General features: G+C 44.2%; 2 protein-coding genes and 1 long non-coding RNA gene across 7 annotated transcripts in view; 2 read left to right on the forward strand and 1 right to left on the reverse strand.

The window, feature by feature from the left end:
• NCAPG (non-SMC condensin I complex subunit G) overlaps positions 1-14,787 on the forward strand; it is a 33,050-nt gene extending 18,263 nt beyond the window's left edge. Inside the window, exons 13-21 of the mRNA XM_044418503.1 lie at positions 715-834; positions 1,549-1,767; positions 3,739-3,920; positions 5,390-5,555; positions 6,651-6,812; positions 8,611-8,806; positions 9,413-9,493; positions 10,212-10,278; positions 14,393-14,787. Of these exons, the coding sequence (XP_044274438.1) occupies positions 715-834; positions 1,549-1,767; positions 3,739-3,920; positions 5,390-5,555; positions 6,651-6,812; positions 8,611-8,806; positions 9,413-9,493; positions 10,212-10,278; positions 14,393-14,519 (1,320 nt within the window). The 3' untranslated portion in view covers positions 14,520-14,787. The remainder of the gene's footprint in view (positions 1-714; positions 835-1,548; positions 1,768-3,738; positions 3,921-5,389; positions 5,556-6,650; positions 6,813-8,610; positions 8,807-9,412; positions 9,494-10,211; positions 10,279-14,392) is intronic.
• The window catches only part of LOC123017262, a 731,707-nt gene that overhangs the window by 492,527 nt on the left and 212,735 nt on the right, over positions 1-26,445 (forward strand). The window lies entirely within an intron of this gene.
• LCORL (ligand dependent nuclear receptor corepressor like) overlaps positions 19,795-26,445 on the reverse strand; it is a 94,962-nt gene continuing 88,311 nt past the window's right edge. For all 5 annotated transcript variants that reach the window (XM_044418496.1, XM_044418497.1, XM_044418499.1 and 2 more), the window contains one exon: positions 19,795-25,074. In XM_044418496.1, coding sequence (XP_044274431.1) covers positions 24,971-25,074 — 104 coding nt within the window. In that variant the 3' untranslated portion in view covers positions 19,795-24,970. The remainder of the gene's footprint in view (positions 25,075-26,445) is intronic.

Raw genomic sequence — 26,445 nt, forward strand, 5'->3', positions numbered from 1 at the left:
GAGGTCCGCCTGGCGCCGTCATTATTTGTTTTTCGGCGCCAGGCGGACCTCTCTGGGGAGTGCATTCCATAGATTGGGCGCCACCGCAGAGAAAGCCCTCCTCCGAGTACCTATCCTCCTAATTTCCTTCATGGAAGGTTCCCGGAGAAGGGCCTCTCCTGCTGATCTCAGGGGGCGGGCGGGCATATATGGACGTAAGCGCTCCTTCAGGTAGCCAGGACCCAAGCCGTTCAGGGCTTTATAAGTGATCACCAACACCTTGAATTGGGCCCAGACTTCAGTGGGAAGTCAGTGAAGCTGACAGAGGACTGGAGTCATGTGAGCATAACGCCCAGTCCCCGTCAACAGCCTGGCAGCTCTGTTCTGAACCAATTGAAGTATCTGAAACCCACCCAGCGTTAAGATGGCGGCGCCCTCCTCTGTGCCGTTGACGGTGGGCCTGGTGTGGCCCCGGCGTCCTCCGTGTCCGGGGTGGCCCAGTGGTGGCCGCGGGAGCGGCGTCAACTGGCCCCCGGCCCGGTGGTGCCCTCAGGTCCGGCGGCGGTGGCGGCAGCGCGGCGCGGCAGGTGTTCGGCCACGGAGCTGCGGAGTGCGGCGGGTGTTCGGGGGGGGGAGGAGGGAGCTCTAAGCCCGCCCCTAAGGTCTAAGGACTGTAGGATTGTTCCGTCCCTTTTGTTCTTCCTGATCAGCAATGTGCATTTGTTTGTGTTTTAGATCATTCCAGGAATTACTAATATCCATCCAGCTGTAAGAAATATGGCAGTTTTATGTCTGGGCTGTTGTGGTCTGCAAAGCAAAGACTTTGCCAGAAAGCACCTTGCATTGCTGCTACAGGTAAAGACTGCTGAATTGCGCCCTGCTGATGCTGTCACTTTTCAGTTAATAAGCTTTATGATTCATGTAAGCGGTGGGGTTGAAGGGCTTGTACTGCTTTCAATGGAAGGCGTTGTGGGCAGGGATCTGCCACTTTTAGGGAACCTCATGCGACAACGTAATTCAATGTCAGTTCACTTTTTAAACTGTAAATGTATATGTCTTCACAACAGCTGGTGTCCTGAGGTGTGAAGGACTGTATCTTCCCACTCATCAGCTTGTTGTTATACGTCTTTTCTGCTTGGGCACAGAGAAGGTTGATTGTGGCCATGCAATGGATGGCTCCTTGGGTGGGGTTGTGGGTGGCAGACAGGAAGCTTTCTCTCAGGGATCCTCCCTTGTCCAGCACATTAGTTATTGGACTAACTTTTGTAATGTTTAGCTTCGCCTTTCTTCCTGTTAAGCTTTTTCTGATTTGGATTATTGGTATTTGGAGGCAAGGTGCCAAGCGAACCAGTGAAATGATGCCTTAAATAGAGAGGCCCTTTAAATCTATTTACATTTCTGATTTTGGTTTCTGTTCTGGAAAAAGGCAGGGTGCAAAACACTTTGCAAAGCTCAGGAATATACCACAAGTTGGAACTACTTTAAAAAAGACTGAACTCTGGCTGGTGTATAGTTTAATACTGATTTTATGAATTGATACATCCTGCCTGTCTTTCTTATCCTGCCCAGGCCTTGCAAATTGATGAAATGAAGGTAAAATTAAGTGCTTTAAAGGCTGTCTTTGACCAGCTATTGATGTTTGGAATAGAGCCTTTCAAAACAAACAAAGAAAAAGATTCCCAAAGTGAAAATGGAGAGAATGAACAGGAGGAGACTAGGGAAACTGAAGAAGAAACTGCTACTGTTCACAATCTCCTTCAGCTTCTTTCTGGGTTCTTGGACAGTGAGGTAAGGCAGTAAATTCTTTCAGTATTGATGCAGAGTTTGGCTACAAGTTGCAAAGATCAATCTGGGTGAAGTTTCGGCATAATATTGTTATGAACATTTAGCACTAGGGACAGTAAATGATTATGAAAAGGAACACTGACAAGTGTATATACTCAGACTTTGTGCTTTACTGATTTCAGCTGAACTACACATTGAAAAATCTGATGTTGCAGCAACATAAATGTTCCTCCTCATTTTGCTAGCTAGCTTCCTCTTGATCAGGGCAACCTTTTTCTTGGATTCAAGGGCTGCACCTGTCCCCACAGAATGCCCTGGGGAGTTCATGAGTGGTGGAGTGTGGGGTAGGAGTGGATGGTTCTGGGAAGTACACATGTACACTAGCCCCTCTCCGTCTCTCCCACACACAGACACTCACTCATGCATGTGTGGCTTTGGAGATTGTGGGTCTGAGGGGAGGGTTGAGGGGCCCCAGGGAAGGAGGATGGGTTGGGAACACATTGGGGTGGGGGCATAGAATAGGACTGGGAATATAGGGCAGGGGAATATAGGGTTGGGGCAAGGGGAGCTGAAGTGTGAAGGCAGAAGGGGGTGGGGTGAGAGAGAAGGGATATGGGGTGTTGAGGAAAAGGACTGGAGGCAGGATGGGTCAAGAGGGATGTATGGGGTATGGAGAGAAAGGGACCTGGGGCAGGAGGGGGTGTGGGGGATGTGAGGAAAGGAAGGCGTGGGACAGGAGGGATTGGGGATGTGAGGGAACTAGGGGCAGGGAAGAAGGCAGGCAAAGGAAGGATGTGTGGGGCAGGAGAAGGAAAGGTTATTGCTTGGTGGATGATTATGATAGGAAAACGGATGTATGGAGCGTCGGGGCAGAGGGGAAAAGAGGTTTATCTGGGTAAATGGTTGGGTGTAAGATGGGTACATGTGGGCAATAATTGGTGGGGTGAACATGAGATAGTACAGGCTCTGGTTTGCTTGGGGGTCTGTGCAAGTTCAAGGCCTCAGTCTTCCCAGATCGACCGGAAGGAGGCTGTGGCGAGGCACTTGAGAGGAGGTGGCAGTTCAATAGCTAGAATGTGGAAATGCAAGAAGGCCTAAGTTGTGCAGAAATGGGAGGAAGGACGGACCCTTAAGAGGAGAGAGATTCTTAGTGTGGAGAGCATTGGGGAAAAGTTCAAAATAGACATTCTTATGCAGTTATAAACTTTCCAGAGAACTTTGGCTATGGGGCAGTAAAGAAATGGACATGATGATATACATTTTCCCTCCCCACTTTAACTGCCACCCTAGTAATATTGATCAACTTTCTGCATCAGGACTATGGGAATGGAGTGATCTCAACGCTTCTCACCCTTTGCCAACGATCTCAGTTAAAATGGCCATTTCCTCACTTTTGATAGCAGCAGAGGAAAAGGTAGTCTTGATTAGGATTGGTGGGTGTTAGTGAGGTCAAAGCCTTCCTCTTGCTCTACACATTCACTACTTGAAGAGAAGGATCCATCTGCAAACATCACCAGCAGAACCCTTTTGCTTTAAACCAATTATTGCAGTGGGTGGAAGCCAGAGGAGGGAAGAAGAGAGATCTTCCCCCTGGAAGTTGACCTTCCTAGCACCCCCTCAGAGGTGATGTGAAGGAATGTAACTAAGGGCCATCTTGCACAATTAAAGGGGGGCATCCCTCTCAACATTGGCTGTGGAATGTTTACTAGGGAGACATAATCCCATGATATTGTGCAGGACCCAGACATAGGATCCTAGGTAGGATTAAGTCTGGATTCAGGCTATTACATTTTTATAGTCTTTGATAGATCTATGGCTTAAGTAATGTCAACTCTTATAGGACTGGGAGCTTTTAAGTGCCACTGCACTGATCTTTCACAATGATATTCAAATAGGATGGATACATGGAGTGTTTTCCCTCACCTGCTCATCTAAATCAGTGCATGCAGTTCAAACCAAAGCACTCTTCTTCAGGTTTCAGAACTCAGAACTGAATCTGCTGAGGGCCTTGCCAAGCTCATATTCTCTGGACGACTGATAAGTGCTAAACTTCTTTCTCGACTTGTTTTGTTGTGGTATAATCCACTAACTGAAGACGATACTCGACTCCGACACTCACTGGGAGTTTTCTTCCCTTTATTTGCCTACTCAAATAGGTATGGGTATTTTTGTGTTATCTTGCCTTTCATTCCTTAACATTTCAGATGCTCTGAATTGAACATAATTGAACAGCAGAAAAATACTGTCCATTTTCTTGCTTGCAATCCTCTTTGTCCCTACTTAGAGATAGGTCTTGCTGAGTTGAATGGGACTTACTTCGTGGTAAGTGTATATAGTTCACTCTTGGATCTTTTGTTCTCCCAAAGTGTGTACCTGGCATGGTATATGAGCAGCTTGCTTCAGTTTGAGGGAAAGTCCACCCTGCATTATGTGTCATAATTCTCCTCAATCCAGTGAGCTTCTGCATCCATTCCATTTTGCAGTACATTGCATTTATTTATTCCCACATCTGAATTCGAGATGCATTCCTTCATTTTGGTATTTTTTAAGTCCCTGGAAGCCTGGATGTGAAGAAGGGTTTTGATCATGATGAGCTTTATTTTACAAAGTTGTATTTCCCCCTGTGTTGGACCCCTGAGTAGAAGATTATCTAATCCTCTATTAATGTGTAGTATTTACAAAGCAAAAGGAAAGAAGCTTTCCTGAATGTATTTTAGAAGATCTGGATATGCAAATAGTCCCCTTCCATGAAATAACAACAAAAACAGTGTTTTGTTCATTCACAAACCCTTTTCCTTCTCTAAGTTTGTATTGCTTGATCATATTTACTGTGACGGCCAAGGCTGAAGTTAGGAGAAATGGAAGGAGACAGTGTGCTGGATGGTGTGATCATAGGATAAATAATATATTTGGGGAAATTAGATGTTTCTAATTAGATGATAGAGAGCCAGTGTGGTGTAGTGGTTAAGAGCTGGGACTGGGACTCAGGCGATCTGGGTTCTAGTCCCCGCTCGGCCATGGAGCCAACTGGGTGCCTTTGGGCCAGTCACAGACTCTCAGCCCAACCTACCTCACAGGGTTGTTGTTGTGGGGATAAGATGGAGGAGGAGAATGATGTAAGCTGCCTTGAGTCCTTTGAGGAAAAAGGCAGGATATAAATTGAAAAATAAATAAATAAATAAAAATGTTTCCTCCCTTGTTTTGAGCACATGATTTTCATTAGCTATTGAGTCAAGTAGTTCCAGGGGAGCATGGGCATGCTTTGAAACATTGGGTTTTTTCACAGTAATCTCAGTATGTTTTGGACAACTGGAAGGCAAGTATATGTGTACACTGGACAGTTTCAAGCCAGGTGTCTATTTGTCTAGTCCCACATTTCTGGTAGAATTAACTTGCAGGAGTTCTGGCTCTACATCCACGTACCCTACTTGAAGCTTTTTCAGAGGCAAGTGAAGGCAAGAACTTAAAATTTTTCCAACTTGCCTTGCTTAAGCAAGTTCTTCTGTAGTATGACCTTAACAGGGTATCAAGTTTCAAAGGACATTGAGTTAAAAATATCCAATTTTGGGAAGCTTTTAATGCATTGTAGTATTAACTTTTCCTTTCTCACGTTTTACAAATTCAGGGCAAATCAGGAGTGCTTTGAAGAAGCTTTTCTTCCAACTTTGCAAATAATCTTTAATGCTCCTGCTTCATCCCCATTGTCTGAAGTTGATATAAGTAATGTTGCTGAACTTTTTGTGGACTTGACAAGACCTAGTGGACTGAATCAATGTGCCAAGAATTCCCAGGTATGCCAGGATTTATCCAGGGATGCTATTTTGTTTGATTTGAGATTGAGCAAGGCCTCTTGATCCAGGTAAATGCTACATATTCCTTTTGCATTGTTAAATTCTGCCTGATAAATCTTGGAACAGTGTGGTACTCAGGTCTGGCATTATAAAGTGGAAGAACAAGCTAGTCCACATCAGAGAGGCAGAGAGGAAATTAACTGGATCCTGTGGAGCTCTGTGCCATTGTTCTCACATTAGCCTGCACTAATTCTCATTAAGTAGAGCAGAACCTTTCTCAGCCTGAAAGCTGCCTTCTATTTTGGAGAAGCCTTCTGGGGCTGCCCTGCAGCATTGGGCAGGGCTGTGGGTGCCAGGTTTGGGGTTCAAGTACCAGAATACTGTCGCCTCTAGCTCTTACTACTAGCAGATAAGCCTTAGGAAAGGCTGCACAGAGGTTGTGAAACTATCCAATGACCAATGACTCTGTGGAGATGGGGCCAGCTGGGGAAACCGTGCACAGCTGGATTGGGCCCCTGAGCCTGAGGGTCTGCACCCTTGGAGTAGAGACTCAATAGTCCTGCAAGGACACTTGCTCTTGCTCACACACAAGGACACTTGCTCTGGGAGCAGGCTCAGAGTCAGTGCTGGTGCGCTTGAGAGCATCAGGAACACTGCAGGCCTTACAAGGCCTGTGCATGAGTCACTTGCTACGTTCTTTGAGGTCTTCCAGTGCAGGACGTTCCCACCGTTCTAGTGCTGGGTAACCAGTTTTGCCTTGCAATTTCCCAGTGCAATTTGAAGGTAACTGCTCTAGAACAAGAGGATATTCCATTGGATTGGAGCACTTGGAAAGGGAGTCACTGGGTCATCATTTGAGGCCACAAGTTGCCTGACTTGAGTAGTATTGTAAAACTGCCAGCATGTTTTCAAGTTGCATTCTTGCTTTAAAAGTTGCACAATCAAAACTTACTTTATTGGCAATTATTGTGAAGGGTCATATACTGAAGACAGGCTATAGTAGAGTAACCTTAGAAATTTCAGAAGGATAACAAGTTTAGCTTATCCTTAAAAGATGTGCAGCCAGACATTACAACATTGTAGTGACTTTTCCAGGGCTTGACAGTCCATGACAATTTAGCGATGAAAATATGCAATCAAATCTTGATGGATCCAAGTGCACTGGATGTCCGTATCTATGTGAAAGCTTTGAGTTGTTTAGAACTCAATAAAGACTGTTCAAAAGACCTGCTAGCTTTGCTTGATGAAATCCTTGAGGTAGGTAATAGCCTACTTTATGCATTTAATTATCTTTGTACTTCCTGTGAATGAAATAATGTGTAATGATAGAAATTAAGCTCAAATGTTTAATTGTTAGTCTGTGGCATGTCTCAGTAAAATTTCACTAGTATTCAAGAAGGTGAGAAAAGAAGACCTTAGTGGCTTGACAAAGATCCATTTTCCACATACATATTTGAATTCTAAAATGATTGCTTGGAAGTCTGTATCATTGCATCCTTCCTTCACAAATCATTTTTTATGCAGAAACCTAGAGTGAATATGGGCAATTTGTGGCATATGACTATCCTCAGCATTAGCCAGCATAATTACTTGTGAGACCTAATGGAAGCCATAAACCAAAATCTGAGGAATATGACAAGTCTCCTACCTGGGTCTGGAGGGAAGAATGCAGGAGATTAAGGGAGACCACCTCATCCTGCTAGTTTGTTTGGAAGGCAGGGGGGAAAAATGTTAAAACTACTGTTCCATGGAGTGGGGATGTATACAGATCTCAAATCATGACACTTTAAGGGTGGTTGGCAGCTGGAAGTTCTACAGAATTGAGCAAGAATGAGCCATGGAAAGAGGGGGGAATGTGGTGTGGCCTGCCTGTGCTAGTCTGGGAATGCCTGCTTGAGAAATTATCTGATGCAAAAACTTTTGCAAGGACTCCAGAAGTATGACTGGGGGCCTGTTTGCTAGTTAATTGGCCCTTGGGATCACAGGCATAGGTGGCCACCTCCTGAGCACTTGCTGTCCAGCAGATGCCCACTGGCAAGAGCCCCTTGGAGTCTCTTCTCCTTTGTGCCCTTGCAAGCTGCTGCCTCTGCTCCTGCCGCAGAAAATGGGGGTGGTGCAACAGAGGAGCAGTGGTTGCCTCCTCCCATTTGCCCATGGGTGCTCTGACTGGCAAGCAAGCAAACGGTAGCCGTGATGAGCAAAGAGCAGTAACAACTGGTGACAATGGCAGTGAACAGGTAGCCTTATGAAGGGAAGGGCCTCTTGGGGGCTTCTCGCCCGAAGGCACTCAGAAAGGCGAAGCTGGCGCTGGAGGGGGTGGATCCTGTGTTACTTTTGCTGGAAGTCAGAGGCTGGGCGATTGGAAAGCAGTGCCCAGGCCTGAGTCAGTGCCCTGTCCCTTCTCCTCACCCACTCCTCAGTATACTCTCCCATTTTCAGTGCCTCACAGGGGCCCCTGAAGGGACACACAGCATCCATGGCCAGTCTCCTTTGTGGAGGAGGGTCTCGCCAAATGGGCTGGTTCTCCTGTCGGTCATTTCTTCAGTACTCAGGGCTTAGGCAAACTAGTATTTGGGATGATATGTTACACCCAGAAACTGGAGTGGTCCTTTCATACAGGAAAGTACATACATGTATGAGTGGCATCAAACCCATCTATTGGAGCAAGTATGAGAAGGAGCCTAACTGGGAAGACCCTCTTCTATCCTCTGTATATAAACGGGGGACTTATTCAGATAAGGGCAGTGTTCTTACTTCCTTTTAGCTTATTGGTTTGAAGAAGTCTGTAGAGTGAGGGGCTTTAAAAACACAAGATGACCATTCAGATAACATTTACTGTATATGTACCATGCTTTGATTGAATTCTTCACCACTGTGTTCTATTCATTAAAAATACTTAGGGTTCCTTGTCTTAAGCTTTCCTTAAACTTAAATGTTTCTTAAATTTGAGCTTAACTAGAAGTGCCACACATGTCTTAAGATGAAAAAATGCATATGATGGGTGTATTATAATTGATTTCCACTCCTTAAACTATACCCCGTGTTACTACTGCAGACTGTGAAAGATAAAATGTGCTTACGGATGGTTGAAAAAGTGAAGAAAAACTTAAATGGGGGAAACCAAATCAATGGAGAAATCTCTAAACTAACCATGGAGACGGACCTTTCCGAAGGATGTCAGAACGCCAGGGATCCCAGCACGCCGCACAGTGGTGACAGAACATACAGTCCCGCTGATCACGATGTGGACGGTAATTAGAGACTCGCCCAGGGACTCCCTCTGAGGCTCTTTTCAGGCTTGCTGCATTTTGTTCTTAAACTCACTTGAGAGAGTCTAGTGTTGCACTTAGACTTCCTCTTAAAAATATAAAGGGCTGCTTTGCTTGCTCTTCACATTGTTCATGCTGCTCTCTCAGCTTTGAATCGAATCAATAGAACTGAGCAATGCAACAATGGCCTCTAGAGTTCTAGAAATGATTGTATGTCAGGGGCATGAGATGGAACTGGTATGGATATAATTTCCAATATCTGGCTGTCCTGCAGTGTCCAAACCTTGGCAGACATCCGTTCCGAGGATGCTGGCTTAGAACATGACAATGCCCCTTTTCCTGCACATCCATGAAGAAAAAATGTAGCGTGGTTCAGAGATGCTTGCCAATTTTTCTTCTGAATCAAGAAATAAATCATTGTGGGGCTTCTTTTTAGTTCAGTCACAGAACATAGTAAGCAAATGTAAAATCTCACTAGACAAATGTTTTTGTTTTTTCCTATTGATGAGTTTGACTTACACCTTAGTAAATGCGTTGGTACAAATCTTTGTTACAAGTTTTGTTGTTGCTGTTTGTTGTATTAAACAGAAAGTAAAACCAGCCAACCTGCTGAGCAGAGAGAGAACACATCTGCAGAGTCAGTACCTCCAAGAAGCAAAGCCACAAAAGGTAGTAAACATACTTTCACGCCTTCAGTGTACTCTGATCAGGGCCTGCTAGCAGTGGAAAGAGAAACTCTGCTGGGCCTTGCAGGAGCCGGCTCCTGAAAGAACTGGCCAAGGGAGAGAGGTACAGATTTCATGCCTCTCCATGTTTAGAGATATAAACTTTAAAAAATGGGTAAAATGGTGGGTGAATGATGTCATGGGAGGAGTGGGAGGGGGGCCAAGTAGTGGCTTGTTCTAGGGGGAGGTACCATGTCCCTAATCCAGAGTAGTTTCTTTCTATCTTTCTTTGTTTGTTTATTTAAAACTTTTGAAGGCCATCCCATTACTGAAGTCTCAGGATGTTTTAACAATACAAAATATAGATAAAATAAATCTAAAACACAGCGTCCTACACAGGTTGCCCTCCTCTGCTCTAATGGATGAAAACGTTGGCCGTGTGACATTTCTGCGTCCTCTGGAAACCTGTAAAGCTTGGCCCCAAGTCCATGGGTCAACGCAGGCGCAGAGACATATTTGTCCTTGCTGGTATTCTCTGGCTGGCAGGGGAGGGGCCCTCTCCAGAGGCACCCAGCCAAGCTTTGCATGGTGGCATCGGGTGGACACACAGGGAACGGAAAAGGCTGGTGTGGGTGGGCCAGTAACAAAGTAGGCAGGAGAAGGGATAGTATAATTTTAGAACAGGCTTGAAGGGAGGGGAAAATGATCTGTTTCACTTCTAGGTGTGAAGAAAACTGAAGCAAAGTCTTTGCCCAGAAGAGGAAATCGTAGAATAGCAGAACCTGAAAGGTACGTCGTGCGTGCATGAACAAGGAATGGCTCTGCCGCAACTGTTGTAGTTGGATAAATACCACTCTATTCCCCTCCTTCCCGTGTCAAGTTCCCCTTCCGCCCGGAAGGCAGACATTTAACTCGGTAGTCCTGAAGTGATTTGGTTTTTTACTTGCGTGCATACATACAGTGTGGCAGCAGCGTTCAATTTATTTGAACATTCTAAGATAATAAAAGTAATGCTTCCAGTTAACTGGGCATTAAAAGTATGGTGACCTGGGAGCTCCTGCCCATTCCCTTTGCTGCAGAAAGTATTATTTCATTTATATCCTGCCTATTTTCCTTTGTGAGGAGCCCAGGGAAGTAGCAATGAAGTGCAAAAAGACAGGTGGGGAAAAGGGATGCTTTATCTAGCCAGTTTGGAAGAAGGCATGGAGAAGAAAGCCAGACATCCCTGTGTTGGAGCCACTGTGATCCAGCTGTTTAGGCTGCTGCTTTAGTGAAAGGAGGGCCACACAGCTTCCCTGCATCACACCTAGTGGTGCTTATGCCCGCTTTCCCTTTAATTTGCGTTCTTTTGGCTGCCACTGCTGCATGTGTGTGAAATTGGATAAAATCGATTGACCTGCTAAGAGTTCTTTAATCAAACGAGACTCTGGGACCAATGAAGTGCACACCCGTGTGCTCATGCTCTTTTTCTAGCACTTGCATTTGAAAGGATTCCTAATGGCTTTAAGGTAAATATATAAATTGGACATTGCTTGCTCATTTTCTTTATAACAGACATTTAGTGAATGTTTGCTTTCTAAGAACTCTTACCTTGTGAAAGTACTTTAGTTCTCCACCGTGATCTCTGCGCATCACATTATGGGCGCTGCGCCTGTGCAGTGCCTGTATTCGGGAAGATTCTCTCATCTGTTAACATTTTTGGCAGGATCGTCGCTCCCCCAGCCCCCCATATAAATGGGCAGAGTTTCCACCCAATCACCAGTCTGCTTTCGACTTCCATTCACTGTGCCTCAGGTTCTCTCATTACTTTTGATTTCCCTCACAAATGTCTCTACCTAATCTTTAAAACTTTAAACCTTTTAAATCCTCTCTTCCACAACCTCAAAACCCTCCTTTACAAACACTTTCCCTCTTCACCTTACATATTTCCTCCCCCAAAAAATATTTTAAAAAAACATCTATTGTCTTTCTCTTTCTACCCTATACTTTCCTATTCTCTCTTGATGGCACAGTGTTCTTTTAGAAGGTGTGTCCAGCATGAAGCGAAAATGCCGTCTATGGACACGCTTTCTCTCTGCCTGCTTTGTCTGGGTGAAGGGCATCACGTGGACAAATGCGTCCATTGTCAACCCTTCACTAAACAGGCTTGCAAGAACTGCGAAAACCGCCTCCAGAAGGAGCTCTGGGATAGAGCCTTGATCACAACAAGAGAGGCTACCGGGGCCCAGTCTGCCAGCCCTTCAGCGGCCGAAGGAAGCACACCTCCACATGCCAAACACGGTGAGAGTGCTGAGTCTGCTAAAGAGCGCTGAGGACTGTCTCAATCTCCTAAAAAGCACAAGGAGAAAAGGAAACACCTTAAGAGTGAAGGGACTGCTAAAGAAAGTAGAAGCTGGACAAGAAAATGAAATATTCTTATTTGGCACAGAAGGAAGTTCCATACCAATCTGAAATGGACAGGGCGCATCGGTACTGAGTGACCCTTTGTTCTGTCTTCCTTCAATATGGATGACACCAAGACCATCTCTTTATTGCATGCTGAACCATTGCCAAGACCCTCTTCATGGTCTCGCTTCAGCCCACCTGAGACTCAAGCACCAGAACCGATAATTAGAACTTCCATTTTGGAGGGAGAGATTCGGGAGTCTCCCATACATTCTCTGTTACCATATGAGTGATTGGTATACACAGTTCAAGAGCACCAGGAGCCAATACATCCTTCTACTCCGACTCTGAACGGGCATCCATCACCAGAAACCTCACCGGGTTCAGTCCAAAGACCACCTCCGTTCAAACGTGGGTACCCTCGGTATGGAAGGACCCAATACTGGATGCCTCCTCCATATGAAGGCTATGGACATGGATATCCATGGGAATACCTCCCACCCTACAGATACCCTTACTCACCACCTTCTGCACATCACAGACCACAACAACCCACAGACATACCGTCCACGTCTGAAGAAGAAACAACTGCCACAGCTCAACTGATGGAGGAAGGATCACCAGCACATTCCTCATCCTTGAGTGCAACTTACCTCTCTGAATCAGATTCAGAAGGCACAGAGCATGCATCTACCTCACCCAACCTTTTGGTTTCGACTCAAGGCCCAGGATCACCCGGAGAGAGTATGGGACGCTTCTCTAAACTACTGGTTCGTATGTCAACCTCCTTAGGGATCAACATCTAACAGCATATGGATCCAGGACAGGATAATATCTATGATGTTATCAGGACACGGTTCTGGTGGCCCTGCCACTGATCTCCACTCAACTTCAGGCCATGGTATCATGGTGGAACCATGGGAGCTACCCAACCACCCACATCCAACTTCTCCGCAGCTGGAGTCGATGTATAAGGTCAGGGAGCAAGACATTTCATTTATGCTTTGACACCCCCATCCAAACTTGGTGTCATTGAGTTTGTGCAAGGTCAGCAAAAGAGAGAGCACACTGCACCAGATGATCATGAAGGATGTAAGATTGATATGGTGTCTCTCCTAATCTACTCAACCATGGGACTTGGACTCAGAATCTCCAATTACAAGGTCACTATGACCCGTTATAAATACTTCCTATGGCAGAAGATGGAATCATTTGCTGCATTCCTCCCTGACCAACAGAGTGAACTATGCACCCTTTGGGTTGGACCCCCCCCACCCCCATATTTGAATTTCCATAAGGAAACAGTGGTCCTCTGTATCGACCCAACCTTCCTCCCAAATGTGGCGACAACATTCCATCTTAATCAAGATAGCGTGTTACCAGCATATTTCCCAGCGTTGTCAACACTGATTGAACTATCACTCCAGAGTCTTGATGTCCACAGATCACTTGCCTTTTACCGATCTTGAACCAAATCCTTCCAGAGAACCGTTTATCAAGTACTCTGAACACGACAAGGGAACACCGATAGGACCCCAGTTCTTGTCAAAATGGGCAGCCAAAACCATAAAGCTTTCATACCAACTCACTAAATTGGACTTGCCAATCCTCCCAAGAGGCCGTTCAACCAGATGTGGCCACCTCATCAGCCTCACATGCAGGTGTACCTGTACAAGATTTATGCAAAGCTGCCACACGGTCCACCCCATGCACCTTTATCAGACATTACCATCTTGATGTAAAGGCTAAAATGAACTGCTCTTTTGGCTGTGCCATCCTTTCGACTGTCCTTCAATAACGACACTGTCCTTCCTCTGAGTTCGGTAAGCTTGCTAATCACCCATATGTGTTATGCACAGAGACCACGACAAAGAAAGGCAGGTTGCTTAGCTGTAACTGTTGTTCTTTGAGTGGTCATCTGTGCATTCACAGTACCCACCCGCTGGCCCCGCATCAGTGTTGGTGAATGAGTTTATGCAATACAATCTGTTTCTGTCATGTCTATCATGTATTATGTTCTATTGTGTCGGTACCAGTAGGGGCAAATGGGCATTCTCCAGCTGGACTGGCCATTTATACGAGGGGGTCCCTGCCAAAAATGTTACTAGCTGAGAGAATCTTCCTGAATACAGACAGTGTGCAGGCGCAGCACCCATGCGCGTGAGTGCGTAGATGACCACTCAAAGGACAACAGTTACAGCTAAGCAACCTGCCTGTCTACAAAATGTATTGCAATGTGCAGTGGAAGAGGTGAGCAGAGAGAAGAATGTTGGCTGCTAGTGCTTGACCTGCTCCGAGTTTGACTGGGGCAAGCAGCAGCGGAAGGGGCAGCGGTGGAAGAGGGTTGCAAAGGAAAATGGGCGGTGAGGAACAATGCTCATGACCAGGACTTGTAGAGGTAAAGTGGGCTGGATTCACACACTGACCTTTAATTAGCCAAACATCAGGAATTCCTTCTAGTACTGTACCAACTAAACCTGCTAATTGGATTTATGTCATTGAAAATATCTTTCTTTAGCAGTGAAGAAGTTCACCCGCCTGTTTCACTAGCAAGTTCAAGGCCATCTCGCCAAGCGAAAACAGCAGCACTTGCAAAAACCAGAATGAATCTCTCTAAGCTTCTAGACGAAGAATTGGTTGACTGAAATGTAGACTAACGATTCTTGCTATGAACACACTTTTAAATATTGAATCTAAAAAGTCCAATAAATCATTTCTTGGTTTTAATTTTTGCAACTCTTTTTAGATGAAGTATTATAGGTATTAAATCAGGAAGCCTTGACTCTTGTACTTGAAAGTAGTTTTTTCTGGCTTGGTTTCTTGTTAAAGAAAATGCATCTGTAGTATAAAATATAGAGACTCAAACCTTAATTTAACAATGGTTTGCTGCATATCTAGCTTCTTGCAGATAGAAACATGTGGTCTTTAGTTGCCTTGCAAAATGTAACATGAAACTCATATTTATAAAATAGAATAAAGAACTTCTATTGGAAAGTGTTTATTTTTACTAATTTAATGGAAAATAACTTATCTTGGCTTGAGAAGATAGATTCCCACATAAAACTCAAAAGGATTATAATCCACCAACAAATCATGTGCTTCTTTCATGTGTTGTGTAGCAAAAGTGCAAGTAGTGAGTGTGCTGCGTGTGCCCACCTGTGTATAACAACCTTCCTGTTTTTAAACTAAAGGGCTGGCCTTACCTGCAAACCAGCAGTCTGACAGCAGGTACTACTTGTTCTTAGATGTTAAGTGATGGTTTATGCTTTGCTACTGCTGGAATGCTACAAGCAAGGTGCCTCATGGTGGATGGAATTCTTCTAATTTACTACATGTGACACCTTTGGTGATCATGGCAAGGAAGACTGTCCATAATACTTCAGTTACGACATTGTTTGGGTCCTCACTCCAAGATTTTGTGATCCTGGATCTGGAACTTGGAAGACTGAGCCCTCACCCCATGTCCCTTGCAACTGGCACAAGCATGCTAAAAAAGCAAGTCAGAAGGAGTGTCCTGGGCCATCTAGCCTGACCCCCAGCTCCAGCCGGGTTCGCTCATGTAATCTCCAACATGTGGTTGTCCAATCTTTTCTTGAATGCCCTCACTAATGGGGCCTCAATCACTTCCCTTAGAAGCCCGTTCCATATTCTAGGGTCCTAACTGTCAGGAAGTACTTCCTGACATCTGACCTGAAGACAGGTTCCTTGAGCTTTTCTCCATTGGAACACGTCCTGCACCCCCCACTGCAGGGAAGAACTTCTCCACATGACATCCCCATATGTACCTATAAGTCGCTAAAAGATCCCCTCAGAGTCTCCTATTCTCCAGGCTGAACAGACCCGAGTTTCCTGAATCTCTCTTCATAGGTCGTCCCTTCTAACCCGTCTACCTTTCTAGTGTCCCTGTGCTGAACCAATTCTAACCTAGTTTTGTCTCCTATAATGTGAAGCCCAGAACTGGACTCAGTACTCTACTTGTGGGCATGCAACAGTTGTGGTCATGTGGAGTGGTATCAACACCTCCCTAGATCTGGAAGTCATACTTCTGGCTATACAAGGCTGGCATTTGCCTTCTTAACTACCGCGTCACACTGCTGGCTCATGTTCAGCCTGCTCTTGACAAGTACCCTGAGATCCCTTTCACAAGTGCTGCCCTCCAGCCACTTGTCCTGCATCCTGTACCTGGGTCACCCGATTCCTGTGTCCCAAGTGCAAGATCTTGCACTTATCCATACTGAATGTCATCCTGTTGTCCACCACCCACTTCCATACTCTGTCCAGATACATCTGGATCACTTGCTCCTCAGTTGTGGCCACTGCCTCCATTTTGGTATCATCCACGCATTTAGTCAGCAGACTGGTTATCCTCTCCACCATGTCATTGATAAAAAAGGTTGAACAGAATTGGTCCCAGAATTGAGCCCTGGAGAACTCTGCTTGTTATCAGCTACCATCCTGATGATTCCGCACTGATAGTCACTCTCTACTTGTGGTCCATGAACCATGCCGTAATCCATTGGACATTGCATCAACCTATACCAAAGCACAATAATTTTGTGACCAGGATATCATGCAGCACTTTGTCAAAGGCCTTGCTGAGATCCAGGTAAACCACATCTACCATGTCCCTTCAATCAAGTCACCTCAAGACCTTACCAAAGAATTCCACAAAGTTCATCTGGCAGGATCTGTTTTTATGGAATCTGCTGCGTCACTGCCAACCTCCCAACCTATTTAGGGTTTCTGAAGCTTTCCCTATTATGAGGCTTTCCATTGTTTTTCCAAGAATGGGCATAAGGCTAACTGGCCTGTAATTCCCCATATTCCCTCTGCTACCATTTTGAAGATTGGAACCACTTGATGCCACCCTCCAATCCTGATCTCCCATTTTCCATGAGGTTGCAAAATGTAGGCCAAAGGATGTGAGAGCACCCGCTACCAACAAGGCTTGGTGCCTTTATAACATCCAGAGCCATGAGGAGCATCTTGGCTTCTAGTGAGGTTACTCCAATCTGTCCCTGTAACCCCAACCTCATCTATCCCCCCAGATAGAACTCCCCCAACCCTCTTTGGGGAGAACACAGAAGCAAAATAATCATTTAACATCAGTGTCAGTTCCTTTACATCAGTAACCAGATCCCCTCACTCCCTTTTAAATGTTCCCACCACCTGTCCCCTTGCTTTTGCTATTTATATGCTGATAGAAGCCCTTTTTGTTAGTCTTGACATTCTTTGCAAGTCTCAGCTCATAATCAGCCTTAACCTTGTGAAGAAGCCTTCTCTTGTTAATCCCTTTGTCCTCTTTCCCCAGTGTCCATTTCTTGTGAAGGTCCCTCTCCCGTCTTAATCCTTTTTACCACCTCTTTCTTCGCATCCACGGTGGCGCTCGTCTACACTTCCCTGCTTTGCTAATCAGTGGTATTATTAAGGTTTGCACCTCCAAGACCTCCCTTTTTAGAGCCATCCACCTCTTCTGACCTCCCTTGCCTTCCCGTACCCTCTCCCAGGAAACTTCCCCCAGCCTGGCCTTCAACTGCCAGAAGTTGGCCCTCAAGAAGTCCCAACTTCTTGTACTTGACCTACCACTCATCCTTGCTCCCCTGATCTCAAAGCATAGGATAGAGTGGTCACTCACATCCAGAGCTCCCCTAGTCGGCACTTCATCCACCAGATCCTCCCTGTTGATTAGAACCAAGTCTAGGATATATCTCCCTCTTGTTGCCTCTCAGACCCTCTGGATGAAAAACCCTTCCTCCAGAGCTTCTAGGAAGTGATGGGACCTAGCAGCTGCCACTGAGTGCATCTCCCAACTATTATCAGGAAAGTTAAAGTCTCCCATTATGACCCAGTCTCTCCCCTGGGATACCTTTCCAATCCCAATGCTCCAATCAGAGCATTGTCCAGGGTCTCAGGTTGACCCAATGGGTGATAAGATAAACCCACTATCAGATCCTTGGCCACCTCCAGACCAGTCAATCTCTACCTGATACCCTTCTACCCACTTCCTATCTCATTGCACCCTATTGCTTCCTGAACATACAGCACTACATACACCCCTTTCCCATTCTGTCCTTCCTAAAAAGAGCATACCATTCTATGTTATCATTCCAATCCTGCTATTAATCCCACCAGGTTGTACCCGCCTCTTCCCAGGAGAGCCTCACGCTCTTTCTGCTTGTTTCCCATGCTCCTAGCATTGGTATACATACATCGCAGCACTTTCCTGCAAACCCCTTTCCTGGCCTCCTTCCTCCTAGCCTCCCTGGCACAGCAGGAACCTTCTAGTTATGCCAGCCCCTGCAGTCCCTACATCACCGTACCCGAGACCCTAATCCTGTTCCTTCACCAATCCGATCATGATTGGTTTCTGAGGGCCCTGTCCCCCTCCACCCGCATCAGTTTAAAGCTTTCTGGATGAAGCCCGCTAGAGCATTCCCAAAAGCTGCTTTCCCTCCTGGTGAGGTGCACCCTGTACCTCGCCAGAAGACCATTGGTGAGGAACCAGTTGCCATGGTCAAGGAACCTGACGTGTTCCCTCTGACAGCAGCCCCCAGCAGTGTCTGGCCTCAGGCCAGGCTTCCTGAGCAGACCAGTCCCCCAGGGGACCTGTGGCCCCAGTCTTTTCAAGCAGAACCTATTTCTCAGCTCCACTCCCACACCTATTTCAAGCAAAACCTATTTCTCAGCTCCACTCCCACACCAGGAGATGGAGGATGTGGTGCTGGACTCGACCTCGTTAGGGTGACATGCCTCCACATTTTGTCAGCCAATTCTCTAGTGGCCCCTTTCCCTTTGTCCTGTCTGGAAAAGGGCTGTCATTGGAGGACCTCCTGGGCAATGTTCAGGAACTGTACCCCGTCCCTTATCCCTTGGATGGGGTGGGCAATGGCATCCTCCAGACACTTTATCTTTTCCTCAAGGAGAGCTAGGACCCACTCCTGCTCAGACACGAGCTTGCACTTAGTACAAGTGTATCCTGGCACCTCCTTGGGGAGGAAGACATACATGCCACTGGAGCTGCAGGCAACCTGGACTGGCACAGGCCACCCCTTAGAGAGCCTTAGCCCTCTGCACCCTTGTCTTGCCTGCACTATGCTGCCCTTGCTTGGGGCTAAGAACCGCTCCCTCACGGAAGACAAAGTCCCTGGGGAAGAGAGTCCCTGGGCAACCCAGGACACAACTAAGGGCCACCACCAAGGGATGACGCTGTCAACGGCTGAATGTGGCTTTACAAGCCTCAGAGGCCACTGCTTCTGCCATGCCCCTGGGCTTCTCTGGCCTCTCTAACCTAGCCTTCCGTCCTCTGTACTCTTCCAGCCCCCACAACCCCCGATCCTTAGCCCAAGCTCCTACCTTGCCTTCCCAAGCTCTCCGGCCACTCCCCCAGCCTGTGCTGCCAAAATTTCTGCTGACTGCCATCTGCCCCACTGTTATAACTGGGCCTTGGAGATGGTAAAAAAAGCATGCTGGGGTGGGGGCAGTAAGGTTCTTCTTGCCATCACAGGCTCCCTACCTGGCCCTTGTTTGAGGTGCAACTGCAGCACAGACCACTGGTGCCCCTCTTCTTTCTATATATAGGATGCACATAAGTTGCAGAGTTCAAAGATTTATGTGCACAGGGCATTGGGTTGCACCGTAACAGCATTCAGTTTTGCTGGAATTTATTCGCAGACATGACTGATAAAAGGCTGGTTTGAAATTTAAGTCACAGACTGATTCATGAGCTCTATGTATTGTTAATTTTAGCAGTTGTATATGGAATGCTCTGTATATTAAGAAACACAAGACAAGGAAAAGTCAGCTATGGGTTTTGAACTGAAATCTGTCTGTCCATCAATTTTATTGTGCTATAATCCCCAAGTGACCTGTTAAAACAGTTATGGAAACCTTCTCCATGTAAAAACAACAGAAGTAAATTGGTAGTTTACAACCTTTTATTCTGAGTTTGATATAACTTCCTACAAAGTGTCATCCCCACCACCAAACACTTGGTAAAAATGTTGATAAAGTGAAGGCTTGTTAAATGACTCTTTAAAGAGTTTGTTACCCTTACAATCAATGGCCTTTTAGATTTTTTTAAAAAATTGACAGACATTTCATAGAATAAATGGAAATTATGTTTTAAAAAGCATACCATATGTTCTCATAATTATAATCTGTAAGATTTTAAAAACCCTTTGCATTTTATACAGCGTTGCACCAAGGTAAACTATTGAATTTATGAATAACTTTTACACATCACATTACATAAATATATTAACATCTGTGCACAAAATAAAACCAGAAAGAATATATAATTAGCAACAAAAGGATAGAAAAATTACAACATACTGTTAAAAAGACAGTATCTGATTCTTGAATGACCTATACTGAAGTCTTGTATGTACATGCAAAGAGGTACAATGATTTATGTTCATAGTTTTCTGTGAAGCTACAACCCCAGGATGTCATTTTATGCTAAAATGCTTATTCAGAAAATTGCACACAATGTACAAAACAATAGTGCAAGAAGAGCTGCAAACTACTTGTTCTCTTCATTTTTGAGCTTTTGGTTAAAAACTATACAGCTGACCAGTTACGGTGTTATGAAACTTAGCTTCTACTTCATGGGTAGATTTAAGGCACATCATTTTAAAGATTGGCTGCTTATCTTCTGTGTCAAATAAGTTCCAGTTCTCAGAAACTTTCATTTGTAGAATCTGGTTATGGGGAGGCCAGGAGCTGATTTAAAACAATAAAAATGATCTAAAATAGATACATTAATCTCACTTTTATTGCATTATCAAAAATGAACATTTTCATTGGCTTATCCAAGTGCAGCTCTTTTTGGAATGCAGTCCTATTCGACCTAGCAACAGCAGCCTATAGAGATCCCACTTGGTTGCAACTGTGACAACTTGCCAATCAGAGATAAAATGGATCAGTTGTTGGCCTTTTTCCTTCTTTTAAAGCTGAGGTTGCAGTGGTTTTCAGCATATATTTAATTCTTTTCAAAATGGGAAAAGTTGGAATATGGGCTTTATAGAGGCACAAGGTAATCAGAGAGACTAGGGGCATCCTACAGTACATTCTGTTAGATCTGGAGAATTCTAAGTGGGTGGAAGCTCACAGAATAGAATTTATTGTCCCTTCCTTCCCCTGATCTGCTCCTGAAAAATAGTGGGGCGGGGGCACTTTGTAACAGCAGATCACTAAAACTTCAGCCTATTCCCACTTGTACCACAGTCCATGCTTTAAAAACAGGGCAATTTTATGAATGGGGCAGGACTAAATGGGAAGGTTCCTTTACACAGGCTTGCTTCCACTAACAGTCTTGGGCTTCAACCTGTTAACTAGCTAAAGGATCAGTATGTAACACGGAATATTTTGGTTTAACCATAGATCTTGACAATGTATTTTATTTTTATTCTTTAGTGCTTGCACCATGTCTACTTGCACCATGTTGTTTCACTAGTGGCAGTAGCTTGTAACAAATCTTGCAACTGATCTAAGCAATAACAACTAATGGTTTGAGAGTTCAGCTCTTGAAAAGTTGATTGTTGAAAAACTTTTGTGCAAAGGGCTGTTGTACTGTGCTTACTTAAATAAGAATATTGGAAGGGTTGCAGAAACCAAAGCACAACTGGAATTCAAGACAGTGAATGTAGGGAAGGGGCTTGGAAGTTTACCTGGTATGCTCAAATGTAATTTATAATCCATCTCTGCCTGACTTCTGCTAGTACACGTTCCTAGTGCTTTTTGACTCATTCTGAAGAGAGACCTTAATCGGTGACAGTTACCTAAAAGCTATGTTTTTAAATCCTAGCATGACCAAGAAACAGAACTCAGAAGAGGGACTATTCAAGTAATGTTGTTTGATGGACAAGGCAAACAGCATCTGTTTATTACAAACACTATCCAGTAGCAGATATAAGGGCATCATTTGTCTAGAGGGTAAATGTATGCCTGAGTTGCTATAGTTCTTTACTATGGGGGGAAAATAGTGCTGCAGGTGAGACCAACCATTGCAGTATGGATATGTATCCTTAGGTCGGGCCGCTAGCTGACATGCACCATGAATTCCTTGTAACTGCAGCTGGATTGGGTGTGGGAGTGGTGATAAAGCTACTGCAGCAGAACTGAGAGTGTTATTCTAATAAAAGTCCAGCATATTAGCTACCACAGGTAAAAAGCATGGGTATTTTTAACAAAGGTCCACTGAAAACAGTATACAGGCTGTGTTGGAGTAAACGTAGGTAGCCCTTGATGTCCTGATGAATATGTTTATGCTATTTGGACAGAGGCTAAGAACCACTGGGTGATCTGCAATCAAAATCATGCTTAAAAAATAGTGGCCTTTTGGATTGTGTTCAAAATGTGGCTATAGCGAAGAGCTATGTTTAGTAACTGCCTGCTGTCTTGTAAAGATTACTCTTCGTGGCAATCCAGTAGCTGCTGTGGCACAGCCTGCCTGATTACAAAATACAGATACAGTGTGTTAAGCAGTCAGTCCAGGCGGCCCTGCCACTCCTTTAGATGCCTAATGCATGGTTGGCTGCTTAGATTCACTCTACATTTTTCTAGTTTCCTGACCTTGGAATATGCAAAGATACTTCTGCTAGTTTGCAAGAATGGATCCTAGCAGGATCTTATTCTACTTTTAAAAATGATGTTCTGATAGTAAGTTACATGCAGATTGCTATGGGCTATATACCCCACTGCACAAAGATTGCCAAGGAGATACTAAAATTCCCTGCCTCAGTCACCATGCACAGCAGGACCTATGTTCAGGGATATCTGCCTACTGTTTATGGGATCCTACATCTGCCTTTTTTAAGGAAAAATGAATAGGCAACTCCTCTCCTCTTGCCAATCACTGACTGGCTCAGTAATAGAGTACAATCAGTATTAACTGTTCTGTGGATTAATAAACCAAGGTGCATGCATAGAAACCCCAGGATAACCACACACAGAAACTGGTAATTTCAGAAGGTCTATAAGTGCCTTTTTTCACTATAGTGGACAGAATTATACCTTACAGTGCATTACATAGCTCTGCTGGAACAGATACTGCAGAATGTAGTCTGCAATGGATTTACCCTACAGTTATTTTGCCAAGTGTAGTTCTGCAACAATCCATCTCTTTTAACTGGCATTGAATCATTACAAAAGTTTAAACATTCTGGCATTTTATACATTTATTTAAAATATAATTTGAAAAAATGAGTAGGTGACCTTACAGAGATAGAATTCTTTGAGAAATACCTACTATGATTATACACTGTAGGATTGGCCACGAACATTAAAAAATCAGTTTATCAAGCAAAACTAAACGATAGCTCAAGTACTAAAGCAACATCATCCAAGTAATATATACATGTGCATAAATGTCTCCTTGCTACACTGTTCTCGATACTTCCATACAGAGAGCTCAGGCTGAGGAGGAGGAGCAGAGCTACAGACTATACCATGAACCAAGCTATACATGATTGTCTTTGCCATTTAATGAAAGCCTGGCAGGTCTGGCTCAAGGGAGGAAAAGAGAGTGAAATATTTCAGCCTCCATAAAAATTATGTCCTCTTTCCCTTCAGCCTAAAGAACTTTTTCCAGAGTTGACATCTTGGAGACTTGCACGGTCCACCAAAAAAGTGTCCCACTTAACTAAGATGAATACAATATATAATTGGTAAATGGGTGCAGAGGTAGATTTATTACTGGATTCCCACCTAGAAACTCAAGCTATATATTCAAGCGGCTTATAGCTCATAACTGGGGTAACAGCCCCAACTGATAGTGAACAAGTTCCCTCTGCACTCAATTACTCCTCATACTTTGCAGACTACTGCCCTGGACTGACAAGGGAGAACTAAAATACCCCAACAGGAGCAGCCTTATGTTAAGCAGAGTAAGGCGGCTGTTGCAGGCAACAGGTGGCGCAGGTGGAGACAACAGTGCGGTGCTGGAGGTCAGAGCTGTGCGAGCCAAACATCCTGTCCTGGGCTGCCTTAAGCTCTGCTGGCCTTGGGTGAAGCAGAGGATGCTGTTCTGCCTCCAGTAAGTAAGATGCAGCTGCCAGTCCAGTCAGCTTTGATACATGGAATGGGAAGAAGGGCTGCTTTGTCTTCTTTGGTTCAGGCAGCAGTCTTGGTCCAATCCTACCAATACAGATGTGCACCCATCATCAGGCTCACTTGAGCTGAACCAGTTGAACTGCCTGGACCGGAACCTAGGTTGAAGAAAGCACTTCCAACACTGGCAAACAAGGCTCAGGCCATTCTGGTGACCCTCATTTTCATTCTTCGCCATTCATTAACTAGGAATGCCAGTGTCCGCCACCTGGTTGCGAGTTAAGCCCATAGTTTCCATGATTACATTCCTGTAAGCTTGTCTCAGGTGAGGTAACAGTGCAGAAGTCCAGGGTATCCAGTAAAGAACCCTTATAGTCAAACAACTTGTCAATCAATTGCCCATAAAAGGGGTAATTTTAAGGAAGCTCTGCAGACAAAAAGCTCATGTTAACACGAAGTACACATAACAGATCGGGCTCATTATAGCAATCGCAATTACACCAGAGAGAAGTTTTTGAAGCGGCTATATCAGGTATCTTCTGCAAGGTTGTTTCCATTGTTCTTTTAAAAAAAGACATGCATCTTAAGACCCATATTTTAAGATGCATGCAACATGTCACATAAAAACAGACAACTCTATTTTACTATATATATGGAGAAAAAACCTCTGGAAGCCATTTTGTCAAGCATGCAACTTCTGGGCATCAAAACTGAATGGCTAACCATTCTTAAGAGACTTTGGCATGCATGTTCAGAAGTCAGTCATAAGATGCTTTTTGTAATCAGAATGGGCACAATCTTCCAGGGACGTTTCCCAGCAGACTGTGCCTTTACATTTCTAGGCCAGGTGAAACACATTGCTTTCAAGCAACCCCAACAACTTGATTAAATACAACACCCAGAAAAGAATTTAGTGTCTAGCTCTTTGAAGCAGTTTCTTATTACAGCAATAACTTGCTCAGTTTTTACAATAATTCACAGTATTGCATGCTTATTAGGGACTATGTGACAGGACTATCTTGACAATTCATGGATTTTGCTGTTAGACTTAGGAGCTTCCATGAAGAGGCAAGTGAAATGGGATCATGGAATATTCAACAGCTCTGCTTGCAAATCCACCCAGCAAAGGCAATCCAACTGGTTTAAGAGGCCCTATAAGAAAGAAAGGAGCAATTAAAACTTGGACTCTGTGTATGAATAATAATCTGGCACATGGAATCTATGTTTGTACATTTCATTAGTTTCAGTTTCATTAGCAGTAATACATATGCTTATTTTTTACAGCTTTGTCAAATATTACCTGGGAGCAAGCCCCACAGAACTCAATAGGTTTTTCTCTTACATAAACAGACACAGGCATGCATTGTTCAGAAACAAAAGATGCAATTTAGCAAAGTTCTAAACTTCAAAGTCCAAAGGATTTTAGTGAAAATGTTAAATGCATATTTCAGTCTCTCTTGCTGAAATAAATGGGACATGAGACCTTAACTTTGATTAGATTGTGCCCAAAATGCACTAAGAAATTCAGTAACTTTTAATGATTCACAGAGGGGTAATATTTAAATTGTTCCTCTTAAAACTCTTAGAACTTTTAATTCATTGAAAGTACAGGTAAACCCAGTTTATGCTACACATGAATTAAGATATGCAGGGTTGAAAGCAGAGAGGTGTAAGCAGTAAAGCTGTTTCATTAACATTACAGACTAATTTAAATCACAGACCATATTAAGCTTCATGTATGAAGATTACTTTCATGCCGTAGTTAATCATATCATTATTTATTCCGTTATTGAGTAAAGATCAAACTATTTTCTTCTACTACATTCGTTTCATGGCCTCTACTTTGTCCAAACCTGAATATTGTAAAGTCCCACATGCTGAAATTTAAATAAACCAAATTCTATACTTCTAGGCTCTGCCTAAAAATAGGAAGTTGTTTTATCTAACTTTTGGGGATATACTTTCCTCTGATCAACTGTCTTGGCTGCTACATTTTTTGTGCAAATACTGCACTGAAGAGACTGACCTGCACCTGAAGGTAAATTACATTCTGTCCCCTAAAGATGGGACTTAACTGTTTTGAGAGGGAGAGGCACTGCGGGGACATTTTGCACTCTCCAGCCACTAAGTATTTCTATGCAATCTATTTCCTATTGACTTGCAAAAAACCTTGAAAGAAATATATAGTAATATGTAATGCAAACATTATTCTCCAGTTTGCTAATATGAAAATTACTGTTTATCCCTTTATTTCTGTTCTCTGTCTTGTTCTCACCTGCAGCACTTATTTTTCCCAACAGAAAAGAATTACAGCAACTCAAGCATACAGAAAAAAATAGGGCTGGGCCAGCAGCATTGTTCAACTAAAGTGTGACCTTATGCTCTGCGGCCTCAATGCACATAAGCCTGCAAACTGGGAATGAGGACCAGTGGCAGTGACCTCTGCCACCATGGCATTTCAGGCTGTGCATTTTACTTAGCCATTGGTGACTATCTAGATCAAGTGCCAGGGATGAGGAGGGA

This window comes from Varanus komodoensis, unplaced genomic scaffold (genome assembly GCF_004798865.1).
Source record: "Varanus komodoensis strain SLA01 unplaced genomic scaffold, ASM479886v1 scaffold9, whole genome shotgun sequence".
Lineage (NCBI taxonomy): Eukaryota > Metazoa > Chordata > Lepidosauria > Squamata > Varanidae > Varanus > Varanus komodoensis.